This window comes from Diabrotica virgifera, chromosome 3 (genome assembly GCF_917563875.1).
Source record: "Diabrotica virgifera virgifera chromosome 3, PGI_DIABVI_V3a".
Lineage (NCBI taxonomy): Eukaryota > Metazoa > Arthropoda > Insecta > Coleoptera > Chrysomelidae > Diabrotica > Diabrotica virgifera.
The window spans coordinates 222,344,012-222,364,562 of record NC_065445.1 but is presented as its reverse complement, the minus strand read 5'-3'; the positions used below and the strand labels follow the sequence as shown (position 1 = coordinate 222,364,562).

The following is a 20,551-nucleotide window of genomic DNA, read 5'->3' as shown; positions in this document are numbered from 1 at the left end:
ATTATGATATAAATAACATTACTTGGTAGTTGTGCACTTAAAACAGGGTAAAAAAGTTAATTTTTTTGGAAAAAGTTATTCAAAAAGTTTATAAGGAAAGATTTACGATACTTTTGCATAATTATTTATTACTAATAAATGCATTTTTTATTCGATTTTTTTAAACCAAGTTGAAAACATAGTTCATGCTGTTCCATTTGAGACCTGTGGAATGGTTCTAACGTCATTTTTTTCTGACTTATGTTAGTGCAAAAAAATGCTCACTGAGATAAACAATTCGAATAAAATTTAAACAATTGAATGAATCGCTTTGAAATTTTTATCACATCTTAAGCACCAAAGAACCCTCATTTGACAAAAATTTCAAACCTGTACACTAATTTTTACAGCAGTTATTGCGAAAATAATTTATTTTGCAATTCCGATCTTTTTTCGCAATTATATTAACAATAAATGAGTATATCAAACTTTGTAATATGTCATTTTAAAGCTTTTTCCATAATCTCAAAGATATTTGTACTAAAAAAATCATAAGTTTCACTGTTTTCCATTGATTTTGAAAAAAAAAGAAAATGCCATTTTTTGACAGTTAATTGTTTATAAATAATAATGGCCGCCAGATCCTACGCAGGAAATAGTTACAATTTGTTCCTATAAGTATAACTTGTCGAAAAAACGCTTCAGTACCCTGGCTGCTCGAGTGTCACGAACAGGGTATATTTTTGTCTTTTTACCCTGGCCTATTGTATGTTAGCGTCGGGAACCACAGAAGGGGGAGACTGTAATTTTTAAAATGATCAACTAGATTCTTTAAATAGTTTTGACATACTTTAATGTCAATTATTGTATCATTTTGCTTATAATATTAATATGGAATAAACATGATACCAAATAATCATAATGATCTCTATAAATAAATCTAAATGCTTAGATATTTAATAGTAAAGCACTTGCTTTATGTCTACTTGCTGTCAGAATTTCAAAAACGGTAGTTTAGAAATAAATATATATATATATTATTTTTATATTACTATCTATGCCTTTTTATAGCATGTATTATTTATCAAATTGGGTGTTTCTATTAAATTCTTAAAAAATCTATTTAACCCAAAACCCAAGGTATCCACCGTTAAAACTTATTTTTCAAAATTTGAATTCCTTCGTCTCAAAAAAACCCAATGCCAAATTTTTATGAACTTATTTTAATTTCAAAAATCCACGAACGTTTCAAAGCTGGACAGAATATTACTACCCAACAAGTTTTGACCCCTAAACAAATTTTTACGATTTACGGATAAGTACTGCAAAAAAGGTATTCCGATATTATACCGCTTTAAAAAAAATACAATAATATACAGTGAAGAGCGCGCTAATAACCGGCAAAATAGCACAAAAGATGGAAAACGTGTATTAAGTTGTTAGATAAAAAGAAATGAAACTAATCGAGTTGGGAAATTTAGCGATATTAACCAATAAATTTACATTATATTTATTATTTGCCACCTTTACCCATATCAGAGGAGCAACTAAAACTCTCGCTATGACAGTGGTAGTTGCCACACTCGTGCGATACGTCTAAAGGTGGGAAACAATCAATATAATGTAAATTTATACGTTAATGTCGCTAAATTTCCCAACTCGATTAGTTTCATTTCTTTTATCTCACAACTTAATACGTTTTCCATCTTTTGTGCTATTTTGCCGGTTATTGGCTCGCTGATCACTGTTTACAGTTGTAGTAGTAAATTATTAACACCAAATATAAAATAAGATCTTAATTATTTTCTCATTAATAAACAATATTTTTTTTATTTTTGAAATTTCTCCAAATGTTCGTTAAAAAGGCAAAGTTAAAATTGTATAAAAAAAATGAATATCTCGTTAAAATAAATATTTCTTATTTGCCAAACCTTCGGTTTGGCGCCCTTTTCGGGCTGCTCCCTCGTGCGTCGCAAATGTTCGATGTTCGTTAAAAAGGCAAAGTTAAAATTGTATAAAAAAAAATGGATATCTCGTTAAAATAAATATTTCTTATTTGCCAAACCTTCGGTTTGGCGCCCTTTTCGGGCTGCTCCCTCGTGCGTCGCACGCGTTGCACGCCCGGTTACGGGGCCCTGTGCATAATACAAATTTGTAAATAACACTTGCATATACATTATACATGGGAAATGACTGAAAGTGTGTTTATGCTAGCATAAGCGGTTCAGATGGTATAAAAAGTAGTTTTTTAAAATGTAACACCCTGTAATTAAAATATGGACAATTGCAATTAAACGAAACCTATACCAAAAAATCAGCCACTTATTTTTGATCAATAGCCGCAGAACTTTTAGATCTTTTAGTTAGATACTTACAGTCTCCTCGAATCCACACCTGCATTTGGCTCTCCTGAAGAAGCTGCTCACTAGCATGAGCTAGGTGAATGACTCTGGACATTAAACCATCTGTAAAATTTCTCGGAAAGTAAAATATAGCCCAAATGTCGCCATTTTCAAGGGCATCTTGCGCATCTTCCGGTGTTGCATAGTACTCTTTTTCAGTGTTTTTAGCAATCTTGTCCAATAGCGAGCACGTTAGGTTTAAAAAATAGCATCCAGGTTTGTAACTACATGGCTAAAATATCAATAGATTGTAGGTTCTTAATATATAAAAAAATACAAATAATGTAAGATTTTTGACTAAGTGTTAAATTTCGATTAATTTTGACTTTTTAAATATAGGAGTAGAGGCAAATAATGAACAAAAACATTAATAGCCCAGTAAATGACCGCTTTCGAGTGTAACTTTCTGGGTCAAGTCCGAATAGGGAGCATGCAAAAAATTTTCAATTCGAAAAAAATGTTATAAACCACAACAGAACGTAATTTAAAACATGTATCAAAGATAAAAAAGTTGTTTTTGTGTTCCGTTTGGCCCCTAAAGACGATTTGTTCGGTATATCGGTGTTTCGGAAAACAAAATGGTATATAATTTTAAATTAGACATTATAAACGTCAGTAGAAAATACAGCTATGTGACGTCACAAGTGTTTTGATCGTTTGAACTATTTTAAATACATAGAAAACTTGTACTTTTATAAAATGGCACTAACCAACAGTTATTGTGTTTTATTTTATTTTCCATAGTAAACCCTCTTTCCTTCAAAAACTGTATCAAACTGCAATCTCAACAAACTGGTATATTTATTATTAGTCCTGTCGCTAGGGGGGGTACAACTGCCTCCTTTATTCAGATGGACTTATCCAAGTTGTTTTATGTATTTTCACCCGTAGAACACGAGTTTTCGAGATCAACGCGGTTGAACTTTAAAAAAAAAACGAAAAATTGCAACTTTTGTACTCGAGTATAACTTTTGTTTAAAAAATAAAATAGCAATTCTGCATTTGAAAGCTCAAGTTAAATTCTATCGGTTTTAATTATTTGCGTTGCTAAAAATTAATTTTTTATTGTTAAACAAACCTATAAATACATAGTGCTTAAGTGATGTTTTCAATGCATCTTCCATTTAAAATCGAACGAGTAGGCGCACCTACAAACAGGCTATACCGGGTGTCCACTTATATTTTCCCCCATTTTAACTGCGTATACCTATATCTTCTAACGGCTTAAGATAAAAATATGCGGTTTTCGCTGAAATGTTTTATTTTAGTAAAAGTTTTGTCTGAAGGATTTAATTTTTTATATCGCTTTCAAATACGAAATAAAAATGGCGGATTTTTGAAAAAAACGTTGTTGACTTTTTTTTAATGAAACACCCAGTATATTTTTTTGTAAATTGAAAGAAATATCATTCACCTATCCAGCGATTTAAAGGTTTTCAAAATCGGTTGTCAAATCACTGAATAATTAATTTTTAAAATGAGAGGTGCAACGTGGATATCACATACCTATGTAAATACCATAACGAAGCAAAAAAATTGATATTGTGTTATGTGATTTCCACATTGCATCTCTCAATTTAAAAATTAATTGCTCAGTCATTTGACAACAGATTTTAAAAAAATTTATATTGCTAGTTAGGTAAATGACCGTTTTGTTTTTCAAGTTACGAAAAAATATAGTGAGTGTTTTAATTAAAAAAGTCAACAACGTTTTTTTTAATCCGCCATTTTTTATTTAAAAGCGATGCAAAAAAAATGCTCATTTACCTAAAAACTTGAAAAAACGGTCATTTACCTATCCAGCAATATAATTATTTTAAAAATCGGTTGTCAAATGACTGAACAATTAATTTTTAAAATGAGAGATGCAATGTTGAAATCACATAACATAATATCAATTTGCTTAAGTTATGTTATTTAGGTATGTGATATCCACGTTGCACCTCTCATTTTAAAAATTAATTACTCAGTGATTTGACAACCGATTTTGAAAAACTTTACATCGTTGGATAGGTGAATGAATTTTATTTCAATTTTCAAAAAAATATACTGGATGTTCCATTAAAAAAAAGTCAACAACGTTTTTTTCACAAATCCGCCATTTTTATTTCCGTATTTAAAAGCGATATAAAAAATTCAATCCATTCAGACAAAACTTTTACTAAAATAAAACATTCCAGCGAAAACCGCATATTTCTATCTTGAGCCGTTTAGAAGTTATAGGCAGTTAAAATGGGGGAAAATATAAGTGGACACCCGGTATTTCAACGTAGCATGCATTTGGCACGGGGAAAAACTAGATGTTTATAGCTTTGTTTAACAATAGAAAAATTCATTTTTAGCAATGCAAATAATCAAAACCGGTATAATTTGACTTGAGCTTTCAAATGCAGTAAGCAGAATTGCTATTTTATTTTTAAATCAAAAGTTTTTCGGGTTAAAAAATTGTAATTTTTCGATTTTTTTAAAGTTCAACCGCGTTTATCTCGAAAACTGTGTATCTTACGAAACAACTTGTAAGAAAATTTTTTGATTAGAATGACCGAAAAATACAAAAAAATGTTTTGCTTTGCGAAAAATCGCTGTTATGTAGTTCCTCAAGTTCTTTGTTTATAACAATCTTATCGACATCCGGATCAACTCTTATCCAAAAAATCCGTGTTGTACGGGTCAAAGTACATAAAAAACTTGGGTAAGTCAATTTGGATAAAGGAAGCCGTTGTAACCCCTGGCGACAGGACTATATAATGACATACGATATATGTCATTAGAATATAAATATTTTTCCCTTATTTCGCGACGATGAGCTGCCCAAATACCCAAGTAGGTGGAGGTCAATAAACTAAAGAAGAAGAAGAAGAATATACTTAAAGATAACCATAAATATAAACATAAATAAAGTACAACTATGTGACGTTACGGGTCGTTTGAACTATTTTTAATCACAGGAGATTTTAAATTTGTACTTCAAAGGTATTATGAGTTTTTGAAGCGTGAAATTTTGGAAATCTCGTTTTTAAACAAAACTGAACATTTTTGTGTAATAAAAAAATTTTGCAAGTTCCCTGTTGAATGAAAATTTGAATTTAGGTTTTACTTATCCTCTACTTCAAAGTTGAACTTGTGCCGTTTGTTGCATTTACTTGGGGGTGATAGTCACCCCTTCTCGAGGGTGAAAAAAATACACGAGTAAAATTAAGCTGGAAATGTATAAATTAACTAATTCTAAGCAACTTTTGGTCTATAAAATTCTTATACTAAATCAATACCTACTTTTCGAGTTACTTGCGGTTAAAAATGTTTATTTTTCTACACAAAAAACACATTTTCATACAGTTTTTTGAAAATAACTTCGAAAAAACTATTCTTAGTATATACAGCGATGAGTGCGCTAATAACCGTTGTGAGATAATTTTATTGCTAAAATAATATTAAGTTGTGAGATAAAAAGAAATGAAACTAGTGGAGCTGGGAAATTTAGCTATATTAACCTAAAAATTTACATTATATTAATTGTTTCCCACCTTTAGACGTATTGCACGAGTTTGGCAACTACCACTTTCACAGCGACAGTTTTAGTTACCATACTCCTCTGATACGTGTAAAGGTGGGAAACAATCAATATAATGTAAACTTATAGGTTAATATCGCTAAATTTCTCAGCTCGACTAGTTTCATTCCTTTTTATCTCACAACTTAATACGTTTTCCATCTTATGTGCTATTTTGCCGGGTATTAACGCGCTCATCACTGTATAACAAAAATGTAGCATATATGAAAACAAAAAAGTGGTTTATTTATAAAATCAATGAACCAAGCAAAATCACAGTTGAAGCTCATGAAAAATACTTTCTTATTCGTCAAGTTCCAAATCGTAATAACCAAAACGTAAGCAATTTTCGAGGAAAACATAAAAACATGTTTAACTCTCTTTATTTAATGCTTTATTTTCATTTTACAGAAAAGTTTCTAGAATCACAAATGAGTTACGCTCAAAATAAAGTTGGCTTCTTTTTGTGGTAAAAAAATCGTGAAAATCTCCCCTTACTTAGAACCCTAAATAAAATTAATCGCTGCCACTTTAACATTTACTTTATTATGTAAGTATGTGTATTGTTTATATTATACGATCTGTAAGTTTGACCGGTTCGAAGTGCTTATTTTTGAAAAACTTAGTAAATAAAATGCTTTCTTCAAATTTTGGAAAAATGATCTTTTTTCAAAATAACTTAAAAAGTATTAGTGCTACAAAAAATCTCAAATAGTAAAAAAATATAGGTTTTTCTCTTATAAATATGCTAGTTTCATTTTGTTTTTGTGTAAGAAGAAAAAATAAAAATTGGTCAAAAGACATGTCTTTTCAAAGTTTGCATTCACTCGTGATTAGTGACTTGTTCGAGTCTTTTCAACTATAACCCTTTCAGAAATAAGCACTTTAAACCGGTGAAACTTACAGATCATATAAAAATACACAAGTAAAGTAAATTGTTTATAAAGCCGTAATGATTAATTTTATTTGGGGTACTAAATGGGGGAGATTTTCAGGATTTTGTTTACCAAAAAAAAGGGGCCAGCCTTATTTTGAGCATAACTCGCTTATTTTTGATGCTAAAAACTTTTATAAAAAAAATATTTTTTAAATACTTTTAAAAAGTCTTAACCTTTAAACAAGTTTCCCCAAAAAAGGCCGTTCATTTTTTGGTCATTTCACGTTGAAATATTCGATTTGGAATTTGACGAATAAGAACGTATTTTTCATAAGCCATAACTTTGCTTTTGCTGAGTCTATTCACGAATACACAAATTATTTCGTTTTTTTCTATGCTACATTTTTGCTGAAAATACTTTTTTACATAAAATACCTAGTTCTTGAGTTATTTACGAAAAACGGCCAGAAGACATGGTTTTTTGTCGAAAAATAAACATTTTCAATCGCAAATAACTCGAAAAGTATTGACTTAGAACTATAGAACGCAAGTTTCTTGGAATTAGTCAGTTTATCCATTTCCGGACTTATTTTAAACGAGCCTTTGTTCACCCCCGAGAAGGGTGAGGATCACTCCCCAAGTAAAAGCAACCAACGGCGCAAGATTAACATTGAAGTAGGGGGTAAGTAGAACCTAAATAGTTGTTTTTCTACGAGCGTGCAAAAATGTCTACTTTCGCGTACGCATTTTAGTTTAGAAATTTTTACTTTTCCGCACGCATGTTACTTTTCCGCACGCGTTTTACTTTTCGGCCCGCGTTTTACTTTTCCGCACGCGTGTTAATTTAGATATGTGAATATGGCCTTAAAGTAATTATAATACATGCAATAAACTAATATTTAGATATTATTTACTAATTTATTTCAAATATATCTTGTTATGTTCATGTTTTAATGAAATTAATTTCAGCGAGAATTTGATGAAATAAAATAATGTTGACATAATATTCGAAAGTCAAATCAGTAGACAATAAAAGTGGTTTTGAATCGTTGTCATGGAAACCAAGATCGTCGTCATGCTAACCAATTATGCTGAAACTTTGGTTTAGACAACCTTGTCAAGAATTAATTTGTGTATGTATTTTCATATTAATTAAATTAATTGATTAAGATTTAGTCATTTTTTAAAGACTCGTAGAAAAAATATTGTTCCTAACGCTTGCAGAAAGTCTCTTTTCCGCACTCGACTGCTTTCCGAACTCCCGCTTCTCGTCGTTCGGAAAACTGCAGTCGCGTGCGGAAAAGTATGACTTTCTGCACTTGTTAGGAAAATAACTATTTCCTAACTAGTGCGGAAATTGACACTTTCACGCACGAGACTGCCGTTGACATGAACGACGCAATAGCGGAGTTCAGGCAAGCAGTCGAGTGCGGGGAAGACACTTTCCGCATGAGTTAGGAACAATATTTTTTCTATGGCCGTACGTTTGGAAAAAAACCACAAAAAATAGAGTTATATCAATTTTTATTTAGAAGTGAAAATACACAAATTAATTCTTTGACAAGGTTGTCGAAACCAAACTTTCAATAGTGGGTTACCACGACGACGATATTGGTTTCCATGACGACGATTCAAAACCATTGTAATTGTCTACTGATCTGACTTTTAAATATTATGTCAAAATAATTTTATTTCATCGAATTATCGCGATAATAATAATCGTCCAAGGATATTAAATTAAGTAATTATTTTATATAAGTTGTATAATCATTTATGGAGCTCCAGAGTTTTTAATGAAAATTAGCGCTTATTACCAAAATTCGAGAGGTTTAAGGACGAAAACGACAGATTTTTACCAAAGTTTGTTGATAGAAACTTTTGATATTATTGCTTTGTAGTCGGAGAGATAGAAGCGGATTTTGTGCGTGATAAGTAATATGGAAAAACTATACGGGGATATGTTTAATTAGTTGTGTACATGACTTTCACCAACGCCCGGAAACCAGAGTTGGGGCCTAGGGTAGTTATAAGGGGTCAAAGTCGCGGATTTTATTATTTTTTTTATGACGCTCATGATCGAAATAGTGCACCAAAATTTGGGAATAAGTAGGTCATGACGTAACTAAGTAAAATCTCTAGTGGCGGAACGCTGCGTGGCCGACAAAGGGGTGGGGGTAGGGGTGAATATAAAAATATAAAGGGTTTTTTGCGACGTTCGTGATTGAGATAGTGGACCAAAATTTGGGAATAAGTAGATCATGACATTACTAAGTAAAATCCCCAGAGCCGGAAACCAGAGTTGGGGATGAGGGTAGTTATTAGGGGGTCAAAGTCGCCGTTTTTATTATTTTCTTTGTGACGCTCATGATCGAGAGGGTGCACCAAAATTTGGGAATAAGTAGGTCATGACGTAACTAAGTAAAATCTCCAGGGGTGGCACTCTGCGTGGCCGACAAAGGGGTGGAGCAGGGGTGAATGCAAAAAATATAAGGGGTTTTTTGCAACGTTCGTGATTGACAGAGTGCACCAAAATTTGGGAATAAGTAGACCATGACATAACTAAGTAAAATCCTCAGAGCCGGAAACCAGAGTTGGGCAAGAGGGTAGTTATAAGGGGTCAAAATCGCCGTTTTTATTATTTTTTTTTTGTGACGCTCATGATCGAGATAGTGCACCAAAATTTGGGAATAAGTAAGTCATGAGGTAACTAAGTACAATCTCCAGGGGTGGAACGCTGCGTGGCCGATAAAGGGGTGGGGATAGGTGTGAATATAAAAAATATAAGGGGTTTTTTGCGACGTGCTAGATTGAGATAGTGCACCAAAATTTTGGGAATAAGTAGACCATGACTTAGCTAAGTAAAATCCCCAGAGTCGGAGACCAGAGTTGGGGATGAGGGTAGATTTAAGGGGTCAAAGTCGCAGTGTGTATTATTTTTTGTGACCCGGCACAACCTTTGTTCCCCCCGCAACGTTCCGCCCCTGGAGATTTTACTTAGTAATGTCATGATCTACTTATTCCCAAATTTTGGTGCACTATCTCGAACACGAACTGCAAAAAAACCCCCATATATTTTTATACTCACCCCTGCCTACCACCTCTTTGTACCCCAAGCAGCGTTCCGCCCCTGAAGATTTTACTTAGTTACGTCATAACCTACTTACTCCCAAATTTTGGTGCACAATCTCCATCATGAGCGCCATAAAAAAAATAAAAACCGCGACTTTTACTCCTTATAACTACCCTCGTCCGCCACTCTGGTTTCAGCCTCTGGGGATATTACTTAGTTATGTCTGGTCTACTTATTCCCAAACTTTTGTGCACTATCTCAATCACGAACGTCGCAAAAAACCCCTTACTTTTTTTATATTCACCCCTGCCCCACCCCTTTGTCGACCACGCAGCGTTCCACTCCTGGAGATTTTACTTAGTTACGTCATCACCTACTTAGTCCCAAATTTTGGCGCGCTATCTCGATCATGAGCGTCACAAAAAAAATAATAAAAAACGGAAATTTGACCCCTTAAAACTATCTTCCTTCCCCACTCTGGTTTCCGGCTCTGGGGATTTTAATTATTTATGTCATGGTCTACTTATACGCAAATTTTGGTGCACTATCTCAATCACTAACGTCGCAAAAAACCCGGTATATTTTTTATATTCACCCCTACCCCCACCCCTTTGTCGGCCACGCAGCGTTGAGCCCCTGAAGATTTTACTTAGGTACGTCATGACCTACTTATTCTCAAATTTTGGTGCACTATCTCGATCATGAGCGTCATAAAAAAAATAATAAAATCCGCGACTTTGACCCCTTAAAACTACCCTCGGCCCCAACTCTGGTTTCCGGCCGTTGGTGAAAGTCATGTACACAACTAATTCAACATATCCCCGTATAGTTTTTCCATATTACTTATCACGCACAAAATCCGCTCCCAGCTCTTAGACTATTAACGGAAACCTGGTTAAGTAATGGCATTAATAATTCTGAATTGTTTGACGAAAGGTATGTGGTTTATAGAAACGATAGGGACCTTGTAAGGACGCGTAAGGCAAGAGGCGGAGGTGTCCTGATTGCAGTTCACAAAAAATATAAATCTAAACAAATCTTAGTAAATACTGAATTAGAGGTACTTTAATTCTTAGTAACGTATATTTGCCCCCCCCCCCAGTCGAGCAATAACGATTATATAGCTTTTGTTGATCTTTTTTCGTACATAGATAATACAATGAACACACCTATTTTAGTTTTTGGAGACTTTAATTTACCTTGTGTAACCGGTGTTGACTATAAATTTGAAAACAACACTTCTCTCAAATATTTGTCAATTTATGAATTAATTAGTATGTATAACTTTCAGTCTTTCAATAACATTGTGAATGAGGATGTGCGAACCTTAGATCTAATTTTGAGTAATATTGATATTTTAGTTGGTAAAAATAACTATCCATTTACAAATGAGGATAAGAAACATCCAGTTTTGAGTATAGAATTTAACATGATAAAGACAGGAACAATCAATCATTATGAAATGAATAATCTAACTAACCAATTTAATTTTAAAAAAGCCAATTTTCCTATGTTGTGTGATTTATTGAGGAACTGTAACTGGGATAATTTAGGATGTATACAAGATATTGACATTGCAGTTGACTATTTTTATCATAAAATTTATGAAATATTTGAGGTGTGTGTACCTAGATTTCGAACTAAGAGTAGAATAAACAAATTTTCTGTGTGGTTTACTCCAGGCATTATTCGTTTGCTAAGGGAGAATGAGTTTCATAGGGGTATGCAAAATGTAGCGGTTTATCATGTAACTGAATATAAAAGAATGCGAGCACTTTTAAAAAATAGGATCAGGGAAGCGCATGAGTGTTACATACATAATGCCGAAAACAGTATCAATACTAGCCCTAACTTATTTTCGAATTTGGTAAATAGAAACAAGAAAGCGAGTATTGACACTGAATATATAATTAATGGAAACAATGAAATAATTTCTGACAGTAAAACAATTTCCCAAGAGTTTGCTGATTATTTTAAGTCTATATATGACCATAAATCTTCTATATACGATTTAAATTTTATTAGTTCTAGTCACAATAATTCTCCTTTGCTCAGTTTCACTAAAGTTACAGTGCGTGATATACATAACGCATTTTCAAAATTAAAACCAAAGTTTTCTTCGGGACCTGATGGTATTCCAGGGTATATAAAGCATGTCGCGACTACCTTACATATCCTCTAATAATTATCTTCCAAAAAATAGTAGATAATAATTATTTTCCGAAATTGTTTAAAATGACTAAGGTAACTCCTATCCATAAAAAAGGTTCACGAAATGATTGCAAAAATTACAGACCTATTGCAATTTAAAATTTTTGAACACATCTTACATGAAAAAATGTATGCACATGTACAGAAAATGATATGCCAACAATAATATGGATTTTGTAAAAATAAATCTATTGAAGCTAATTTATTATTATTTACTAATTATATTAATGATGTCATAGTCAACAAGAACCAGTTAGACGTGGTATACACTGATTTCGCCAAAGCCTTCGATAAGGTCAACCATGATATTCTATTAGAAAAATTATTGTACTTTGGGCTAAGCAATTCATTGCTAGAACTTTTTGTAACATACTTGACAGATAGATGGCAATTTGTATCATATAAAGGAGATAATCGGAGGTTTTCCTGGTGGAATCAGGTATACCACAAGGTTCAAATTTAGGACCGCTATTATTTTTACTGTTTGTGAATGAATTACCTGCATGTGTATGAATTACATACAAAATGATGGACTTATTAAACGTGTAACATATAAGTTTCATAGTATCGACTCAATTAAACCGGAATGGGACGTTTCGGCGTCGCCGTTTCGGCGTGGCCATTTCGGCGTGGCCGTTTGGGCGTAGAGCCGTTTCGGCGTAGGCCGTTTCGGCGTAGGCCGTTTCGGCGTCGGCCATTTCGGCGTCAGAAATTTTATTTTAGTTGACTAAATACCTACATTGAGGTTTATTGGTCAGGCAATTTTTTGGAAAAAAATCTTTTAATATAGTTATTTAAATACATTGGAGTTCATTGGTCACACAATTTTAACATTAATGGTCAAGTAGAAAAATAAACTAAATATATTTCTTTTATAAACATTTTGTTATATTTTATTCTGCAAATACCTACAGACCTCAGATGTGTGGTATGGTGACGGTACATTTGCTATAGCACCATCTCTATTTTTACAAGTATACACAGTTATGGCCACAAAATATAATGGAGTCCATCCAATATTTTATGCCATGCTGCCGAATAAAACAAGATCCACATATACCCGTATGTTTGAATTGATCAGACAAATTGTACCAAATTTGCAACCCAGAGCAATCCATTGCGATTTCGAACAGGCGGCATTTAAGGCAATGGAAGATTGTTTTCCAGGCGTCGACATCAATGGATGTTTTTTCCATTTGGCACAAAATATGAAGAAACAAGTGGCTGCTATGGGATATACGAGAGAGTATAATGCTGATCCACAATTCGCTTTAAATTGCAGAATGTTGACAGCATTAGCATTTGTTCCTATCGAACATTTAGATGATGCCTTTGCCGTTCTAGCGGAAGCTCTACCTGCTGAACACCAACCACTTGTAGACTGGTTTGAAGACTACTATATTGGACGTATGAACAGAAGAGGAAATGGCAGAAGACCAAGTTTATTTCCCCAAAGGATGTGGAACCTCTACCAGAGAACTCTGGATGGAGAAGACCGGACAAATAATCACGCTGAGGCCGCCCATAGAAGACTCAAGATGGAATTGGGAGCAGATCATCCAACCATATGGAAATTTATAGATGGCCTGCGTCAGGTGCAGAAAGGTCGAGATGTCTATTTCGAGCAACTTGTGGCAGGTAATCTCCCACCATTGAAATTAAGAAAATACAGAGACGCAGATGATCGCATTTCACGGCTTGTGGGAAATTTTGATGCAAACGGGGATGTTTTAGAATTTTTAAGAGGACTAGCACATAATTATAATATGTAAGTAGGTACTTTATTTTAATTAATATTTCGTGAATAAGTTTTGTAGGTTAAATATAAATGTCTTGTATGTAAGTATAAATGTTTCAGAATTTTTAATTGGACTAGCACATATCTAATTATAACATGTAAATACTTTATTTTAATTAATATTTCGTGAATAAGTTTTGTAGGTTAAATATAAATGTTTTGTATGTAAATATAAATGTTTCAGGATTTTTAATTGGACTAGCACATATCTAATTATAACATGTAAATAATAACTAAAATAAAATATTCATTTTTCCAAAATCTTGTTTATTCATTTATTTATATATAATATCTACAGCTAGAAGCCAATTACAGATATTACATTAACTATGAGCTAAATAACAAGCACACACACATAAGTATAAAATTGACATATACAAATCTACCATTAATATTAAAATTTTGTGATCAATGGACTCCAATGTATCTATTTAAATAACTATATTAAAAGATTTTTTTCAAAATAATGTCTTACTAATAGACTCCAATGTAGGTATTTAGTCAACTAAAATAAAATCTCTGACGCCGAAATGGCCGACGCCGAAACGGCCTACGCCGAAACGGCTCTACGCCCAAACGGCCACGCCGAAATGGCCACGCCGAAACGGCGACGCCGAAATGTCCTAGACCCCAATTAAACGGCTCTTTAATTCATTTGTTAGAAGCAAATTAGAATTTGGTAGTATTGTCTGGAGTACCTTATTAAATAGTAGTCACATGCGGCAAATTGAATCAATTCAAAACAAGTTTATTAAATATTTATTTTACAAAAAGCATAAAATATCGCCAGAATATGATTCGTATCAACCATTAAGAAAAGAATTTAATATAAAAAAATTAGAGCAAAGAAGACTTCAACGTTGTTTAATTTTTCTCTATAAACTATGTAATCACTTAATAGACTCGCCTGATCTTTTGGGGCAAATACAATTTTATGTCCCGGACCACAGAACCCGTCCAAGAAACATATTATTTTTTGTAAATACGTCTAGCTCACTTAATAAAATGTGCCAAATTTACAACGATTTAACAACAACCACTTGTCTGGAATTATTTGGAATAAACTTGCAATTATTTAAACGTCTATTGCATGAATAATATAAAGAGAGGTTTTTTTTATTATTTTTAACGTTTTTGCTGGTAAACATCTGTCGTTTTTTGTCTCTATTAGCTCGAATTATTACATTATGTGCATGTTGTACTAAACTGTTGTCATTGTAGATACGGATACATGTAAGTAGGGAAACCTGTTTGTATCTGTTATTAATAAATATTTCATTAAAACATGAACACAATAAGATAAATTTGAAATAAATTAGTAAATAATACCTAAATATTAGTTTACTGCATGTATTATAATATATTATAATGCCATATTACAAGGTATTTTACTTTCCGGCACGCCGTGCGGGAAAGTGCAACTTTCGGACACGAAATGCGTGCGTGAAAGTGGCTCTTTTAGCACGGCCATAGAAAATAGTATATTCTGCAACAAGTGCAGAAATGTACTAATTTCTCACGAGTTTGAAAAGTTGCGGTACGAGCGCAAGCGAGTACCGCAATTCAAACGAGTGAGAAATTACCTTTCTGCACGTGTTTCACACTATACTTTTTCTACAAGCACAGTTTTTCCTAAAAATAAAAATCACAATTAGACCAGGGCGCATCTGTAAAAATATTAGTACATTTGGACGTTGAGAGGTGACTCAAATTTTTTTGCAGAAATTGCTTGAAAATAAATCAAATAATAATATTTGAGTTATCCTCTCTCTCAAAAAGGTCCGGAACATTGTTTTAATAATCAAAATGTCAAGAAATTAAGGAAAAATTCGATTTTTTTCTTGAATTTTTGATTATAACTTTAAAAGTATTCATTTGCGAGAAAAGTTGTACTGAGATAAAAGTTGCGTAATTAAATTTCCTACAATATAGAATTGGTTAAAAATTTAAGAAATAGTCACCCTTGTTGGAAAATAGCAAAAATTGTGAAAAAAACATACAAAAACAAGTATTCGCATTTTACGTTTTTCAACCATTTATGCTACACTTAGGACCTTCATATTTCACCCTGAAAAATTTAATGATACAGTAAAATAATATTGTAAATTTCATTAAGATCGGTTCGATAGATTTTGCAAAATAAATTTTGCAATCCAGCTTTCGTAAAAAAAATTCATTTTTTCAAAATGTTACAGGACTGAAAATAAAGCAGATAGCAAGTTGAAAAATTTTTTGCATATAGAAGTGTACTGTACCTGTCATTTGCAATTTCGCAAAATTAAAATCGCTTAACACCACGGCATCAGGAATTTTTTTAAATAAACATTAATTATTGGTGCTACGCGCAGGACAGCGGATAAGTTGCTCTGATTGGGCATTCCAATGACCTTTGATAATATTTGATAAATTTTAATTTTTATGACATTTCGATATAAATAAATAAATTTGTTTATTGCAAAATAAAAACACATACTCTATCCTTTGAAATAACACTTTTATTAGCAAAAACTTTCTTTGTTCATATATTTTAATTTAAAAAATAAAATTTTATTATTTTTAAACATATGCAATTATTTAAACAATATTTCACAAACAATAATAAAATTAGTTTGATTTTTGTGGAATTAAAAAATTAAAATACAACAAAATATAGAGTCTTCTCTTCTTCTTATGCAATCCACTAATGGATGTTCGCGATCACGTTTGACCATTTTTCTCTATCCCTTGCAGTATGTATTAGGTCTCCTATGTTTTTTAGTCCTGTCCATTGTTTGACATTACGGAGCCATGACATTTTCTTCCTGCCCACTCCCCTTCTTCCTTCGATCTTTCCTTCAATTAAGGTTTGCAGAAACTGATATCTTTCATTTCTAATTATGTGTCCCAGGTATGCCGTTTTTCTCTGTTTAATTGTGCACATCAGTTGTCGTTCTGTACCAATTCTTCTCAGGATTTCTTCATTTGTTATTCTTGCGGTCCAGGGAACTTTAAGGATTCGTCGATAGATCCACATCTCAAATGCCTCTAGCTTATTCATTGTGTTTATTTTTAAAGTCCATCCTTCCATGCCATATAGGAGCACCGACCATATATAGCATTTTGTGAATCTTAATCTTAGGTTTAGGTCAAAGTCAGAGTTCGTAAAGACGTTTCTGAATTTCATGAATGCACTTCTGGCTCTTTCTATCCGACATTTAATTTCCATATCCGACATCCAGTCTTCACATAGCCAGGTTCCCAGGTACTTAAACTTTCTTACGCGCTCTACATCTTGGTTGTTATATGCTAGTCTTGCATTTTGATGTTGACATAATTGACGGCTGATTATAAGGAACTTTGTCTTTTTTATGTTGATGCTAAGTCCCATGTTCTCGCTATGCTCTCCAATTTTATTAAGAAGGTTTTGGAGGTCTTCTATATTGTCTGCTATTAAGACCGAATCATCCGCATATCGTATATTATTGACCCAGGTACCATTCACTTTGATGCCGCTTTCGCATTCCTCAAGAGCTTCCTGGAAGATACTTTCTGAATATAGATTGAACAGTAGTGGGGAGAGAATGCATCCCTGTCTTACACCTCTGAGAATTTTTTGAGCTTGCGTTGTTTCATTGTCCACCTTGACGACAGCTGTTTGATTCCAGTAAAGAGCCTCTATGCAACGAATGTCTTTTTGAACTATGTCGAGTTGTTTCAGTATATGTACGAGTTTATGATGTTGTACTCGATCGAAGGCTTTTTCATAATCTATAAAGCACATCATTACATCTTTCCTTTGATCGTAGCAGTTCTGAGCTAGCACTGGGGTTGCAACTAGTGCTTCCCTGGTACCCAGGCCTTTTCGAAATCCAAATTGTGAGCAACCAATAACCTTATCGCATTTTGTGGAGATTCTGTAGTGAAGAACTTTGAGGAATATTTTTAAAGAATGGCTCATCAGACTTATCAGTCGGTGCTCTTGACACTTTGTTGCGTTGTTCTTTTTTGGCAAAGGGATAAAGGTAGATACAAGCCATTGGACAGGGAATTTTCCTTTTTTATAGATTTGGTTGAAAAATCTTTGGAGTATCGTAATTCCCTCTTCATCTAACAATCTGAGTAACTCAACAGGAATTTTATTAGGTCCAACTGCTTTCCCGTCTTTCGAGGTATTTATTGCTCTAGTAATTTCTTCAATTGTGATCTCGGGACCAGATAGGTTGTTAATATCTGTCACTTGTTCCTGAGCGACTTCTATCTCAGGCCTCTCGTCTGCAAAGAGATTTTTGATGTATTTTTCCCATATGAGTTTTCTCTCTCTATCATCTTGTGCCATTTTTCCTTGTTCATTTTCTAAGTTAGAAAATTTCTTTTTTCTGTATATTCCAGCTACCTCCTTTAGTTTCTTATGTAGGTTGTGGTCATCATGTAGTTTTTGTAACTGTTCCATTTCCTCACACTGTTTCTTTAGCCACTTATTTTTTGCCGTTCTTATCTCTCTTCTTATGCGTTGTTGTTGTTCTCGATATTTGTCTCGGTTCCCTTGGTTTTTATGTTTTCTTCTTTCTTCGAACATTGCCAGGATTTCGTCAGTCATCCAACTTTTCTTTATATATAGAGTACATCTAGATATACATCTTCAAATATAGAGTAAGAAAATAATATATTAGGTAAAGATTGGAAGAAATTTTGGTGGAAATCAACCTGTGTTAATCGAACACCGCTGTCCTGCGCGTAGCACCAAAAATTATTGTTTATTTCAAAAATTTTCTGACGCCGTGGTAATTAATCGATTTTAATTTTGATAATTGCAAATGAAAGGTACAGTACACTTCTATAAGCAAAAAAAAATTAAAATTGTTATCTGCTTTATTTTCAGTCCTGTAACATTTTGAATAAATGAATTTTTTTTGCGAAAGCTGTATTGCAAAATTTATTTTGCAAAATCTATTGAACCGATCTTAATGAAATTTACAGTGCTGTTTTACTGTATCATAAAGTTTTTAAGGGTGAAATATGAAGGTCCTAAGTGAAGCATAAATGGTTGAAAAACGTAAAATGCGAATACTTGTTTTTGTATGTTTTTTTCGCAATTATTGCTATTTTGCAACTAGGGTGATTATTTTTTTAATTTTTAACCAATTTTATATTGTAGTAAATTGAATTACGCAACTTTTATGTTAGTACAACTTTTCTCGGAAATGAATACTGTTAAAGTTATAATCAAAAAACGAAGAAAAAAATCGAATTTTTCCTTCAATTCTTGACATTTTGATTATTTAGACAATGTTCCGGACCTTTTTGAGAGGGAGGATAACTCAAATATTCTTATTTGATTTATTTTCAAGCAATTCCTGCAAAAAAATTTGAGTCACCTCTCAACGTCCATCTCAAAACAGATCCGCCCTGGACTAAATTTCCAAACGACGATTAATTATAATAGGTACCTATGTGATAAATTTTAAACTGTATTTAATTTATACCTACTAATCAATTTAAATTCCTTATACCTAAATAAATTGCACAGAAATCAGTTAAAAAATTAATGCACTGCCTTAATTTGTTCAAATTTAAACAATTATTACACACTATTGACATTATATTTATGCTGTCACGGATTTACACAAAACCTACTTCATTCGACGTCTCTTGCACAGGTTGCTAAATCCTTATTGGTTATTTGATAATTATAAAATGTTTAATAAGAATAAAATTGTAAAATAAAACAGTTGTAACATCCATAATTTAGTTTCTATGCTATAGTTAAATATAATAATTGTCTTATAGGTTATATATTTGTCTAAAGTTTAACCACGGATGTAAACAGAATATAACGTTACTCAGAATGAGGTAGTCAACTGTGCAGAAAAGAACTTTGCGGCACAGAAACGTCACTTTGCGGCACAGAAACGTCACTTTTCTGCGCACTAATGTCAAATATCTTATACTGTGAGAAAATATTAAGTTTGCTAACATAAAACCGTGCAGAAAAGTGCACTTTGAATAGTGGTTGTAGAAAAACCAAATTTTCATGCAATTCGGAGTTGACCCTAAAAATTCCGCGGTATTGCGGTATTTCCCGTTCATTTACTGGGCTATAAATATTTTATGGATTTTTCATAATGTGAATGTGGTTAAAAATAATTGTTATATTTTTAAAATAAAAAACAAGTTTCAACTGGTATACAACAGACAAAATCCAAGCTTTTTTAATAGTAAAATTGAAAATCTCTTCATGCAGGGGCGTCATTTGATAGGGTCAGGGAGCGTTTGTCCCCCCTGATTCTGGAAATGACTGAAATTTGCAAAAAAATACATCAATTTTCATCATTACATCATATATAATGTATTGTATATATAATGCTTGCCCCCCCCCCCCCAATCAAAATTTCAAATGACGCCCCTGTCCCCATGTATTGGTTGACAAGCAGCCACTGCTAAGAAATAATAATATTATAATTACCTGATATGTTTTATTAACGTAAGGTTGTTCCTTGTTAACAATGGCTACTTTGTTTGGTCCTGTATATGTCCCAACACTCAAATTGATAATTACTACCAACACTACAATTATTTCGTAAATAGCATGATTATTCTTCATTTCTGCAGCCACGCTTTGATAATATAGCTTTGACTTTGACAGTGATAATTTATTATATTAATTACTATGAACTGCGACTGGTTC

General features: G+C 32.8%; 1 protein-coding gene across 1 annotated transcript in view; it reads right to left on the bottom strand.

The window, feature by feature from the left end:
* Window positions 1–20,551, bottom strand: part of LOC114330004 (uncharacterized) — a 48,108-nt gene extending 27,557 nt beyond the window's left edge. The window contains exons 1-2 of the mRNA XM_028279296.2: window positions 20,330–20,551; window positions 2,355–2,613 (exon numbers count right to left, since the gene is read on the bottom strand). Coding sequence (XP_028135097.2) covers window positions 2,355–2,613; window positions 20,330–20,467 — 397 coding nt within the window. The 5' untranslated portion in view covers window positions 20,468–20,551. The remainder of the gene's footprint in view (window positions 1–2,354; window positions 2,614–20,329) is intronic.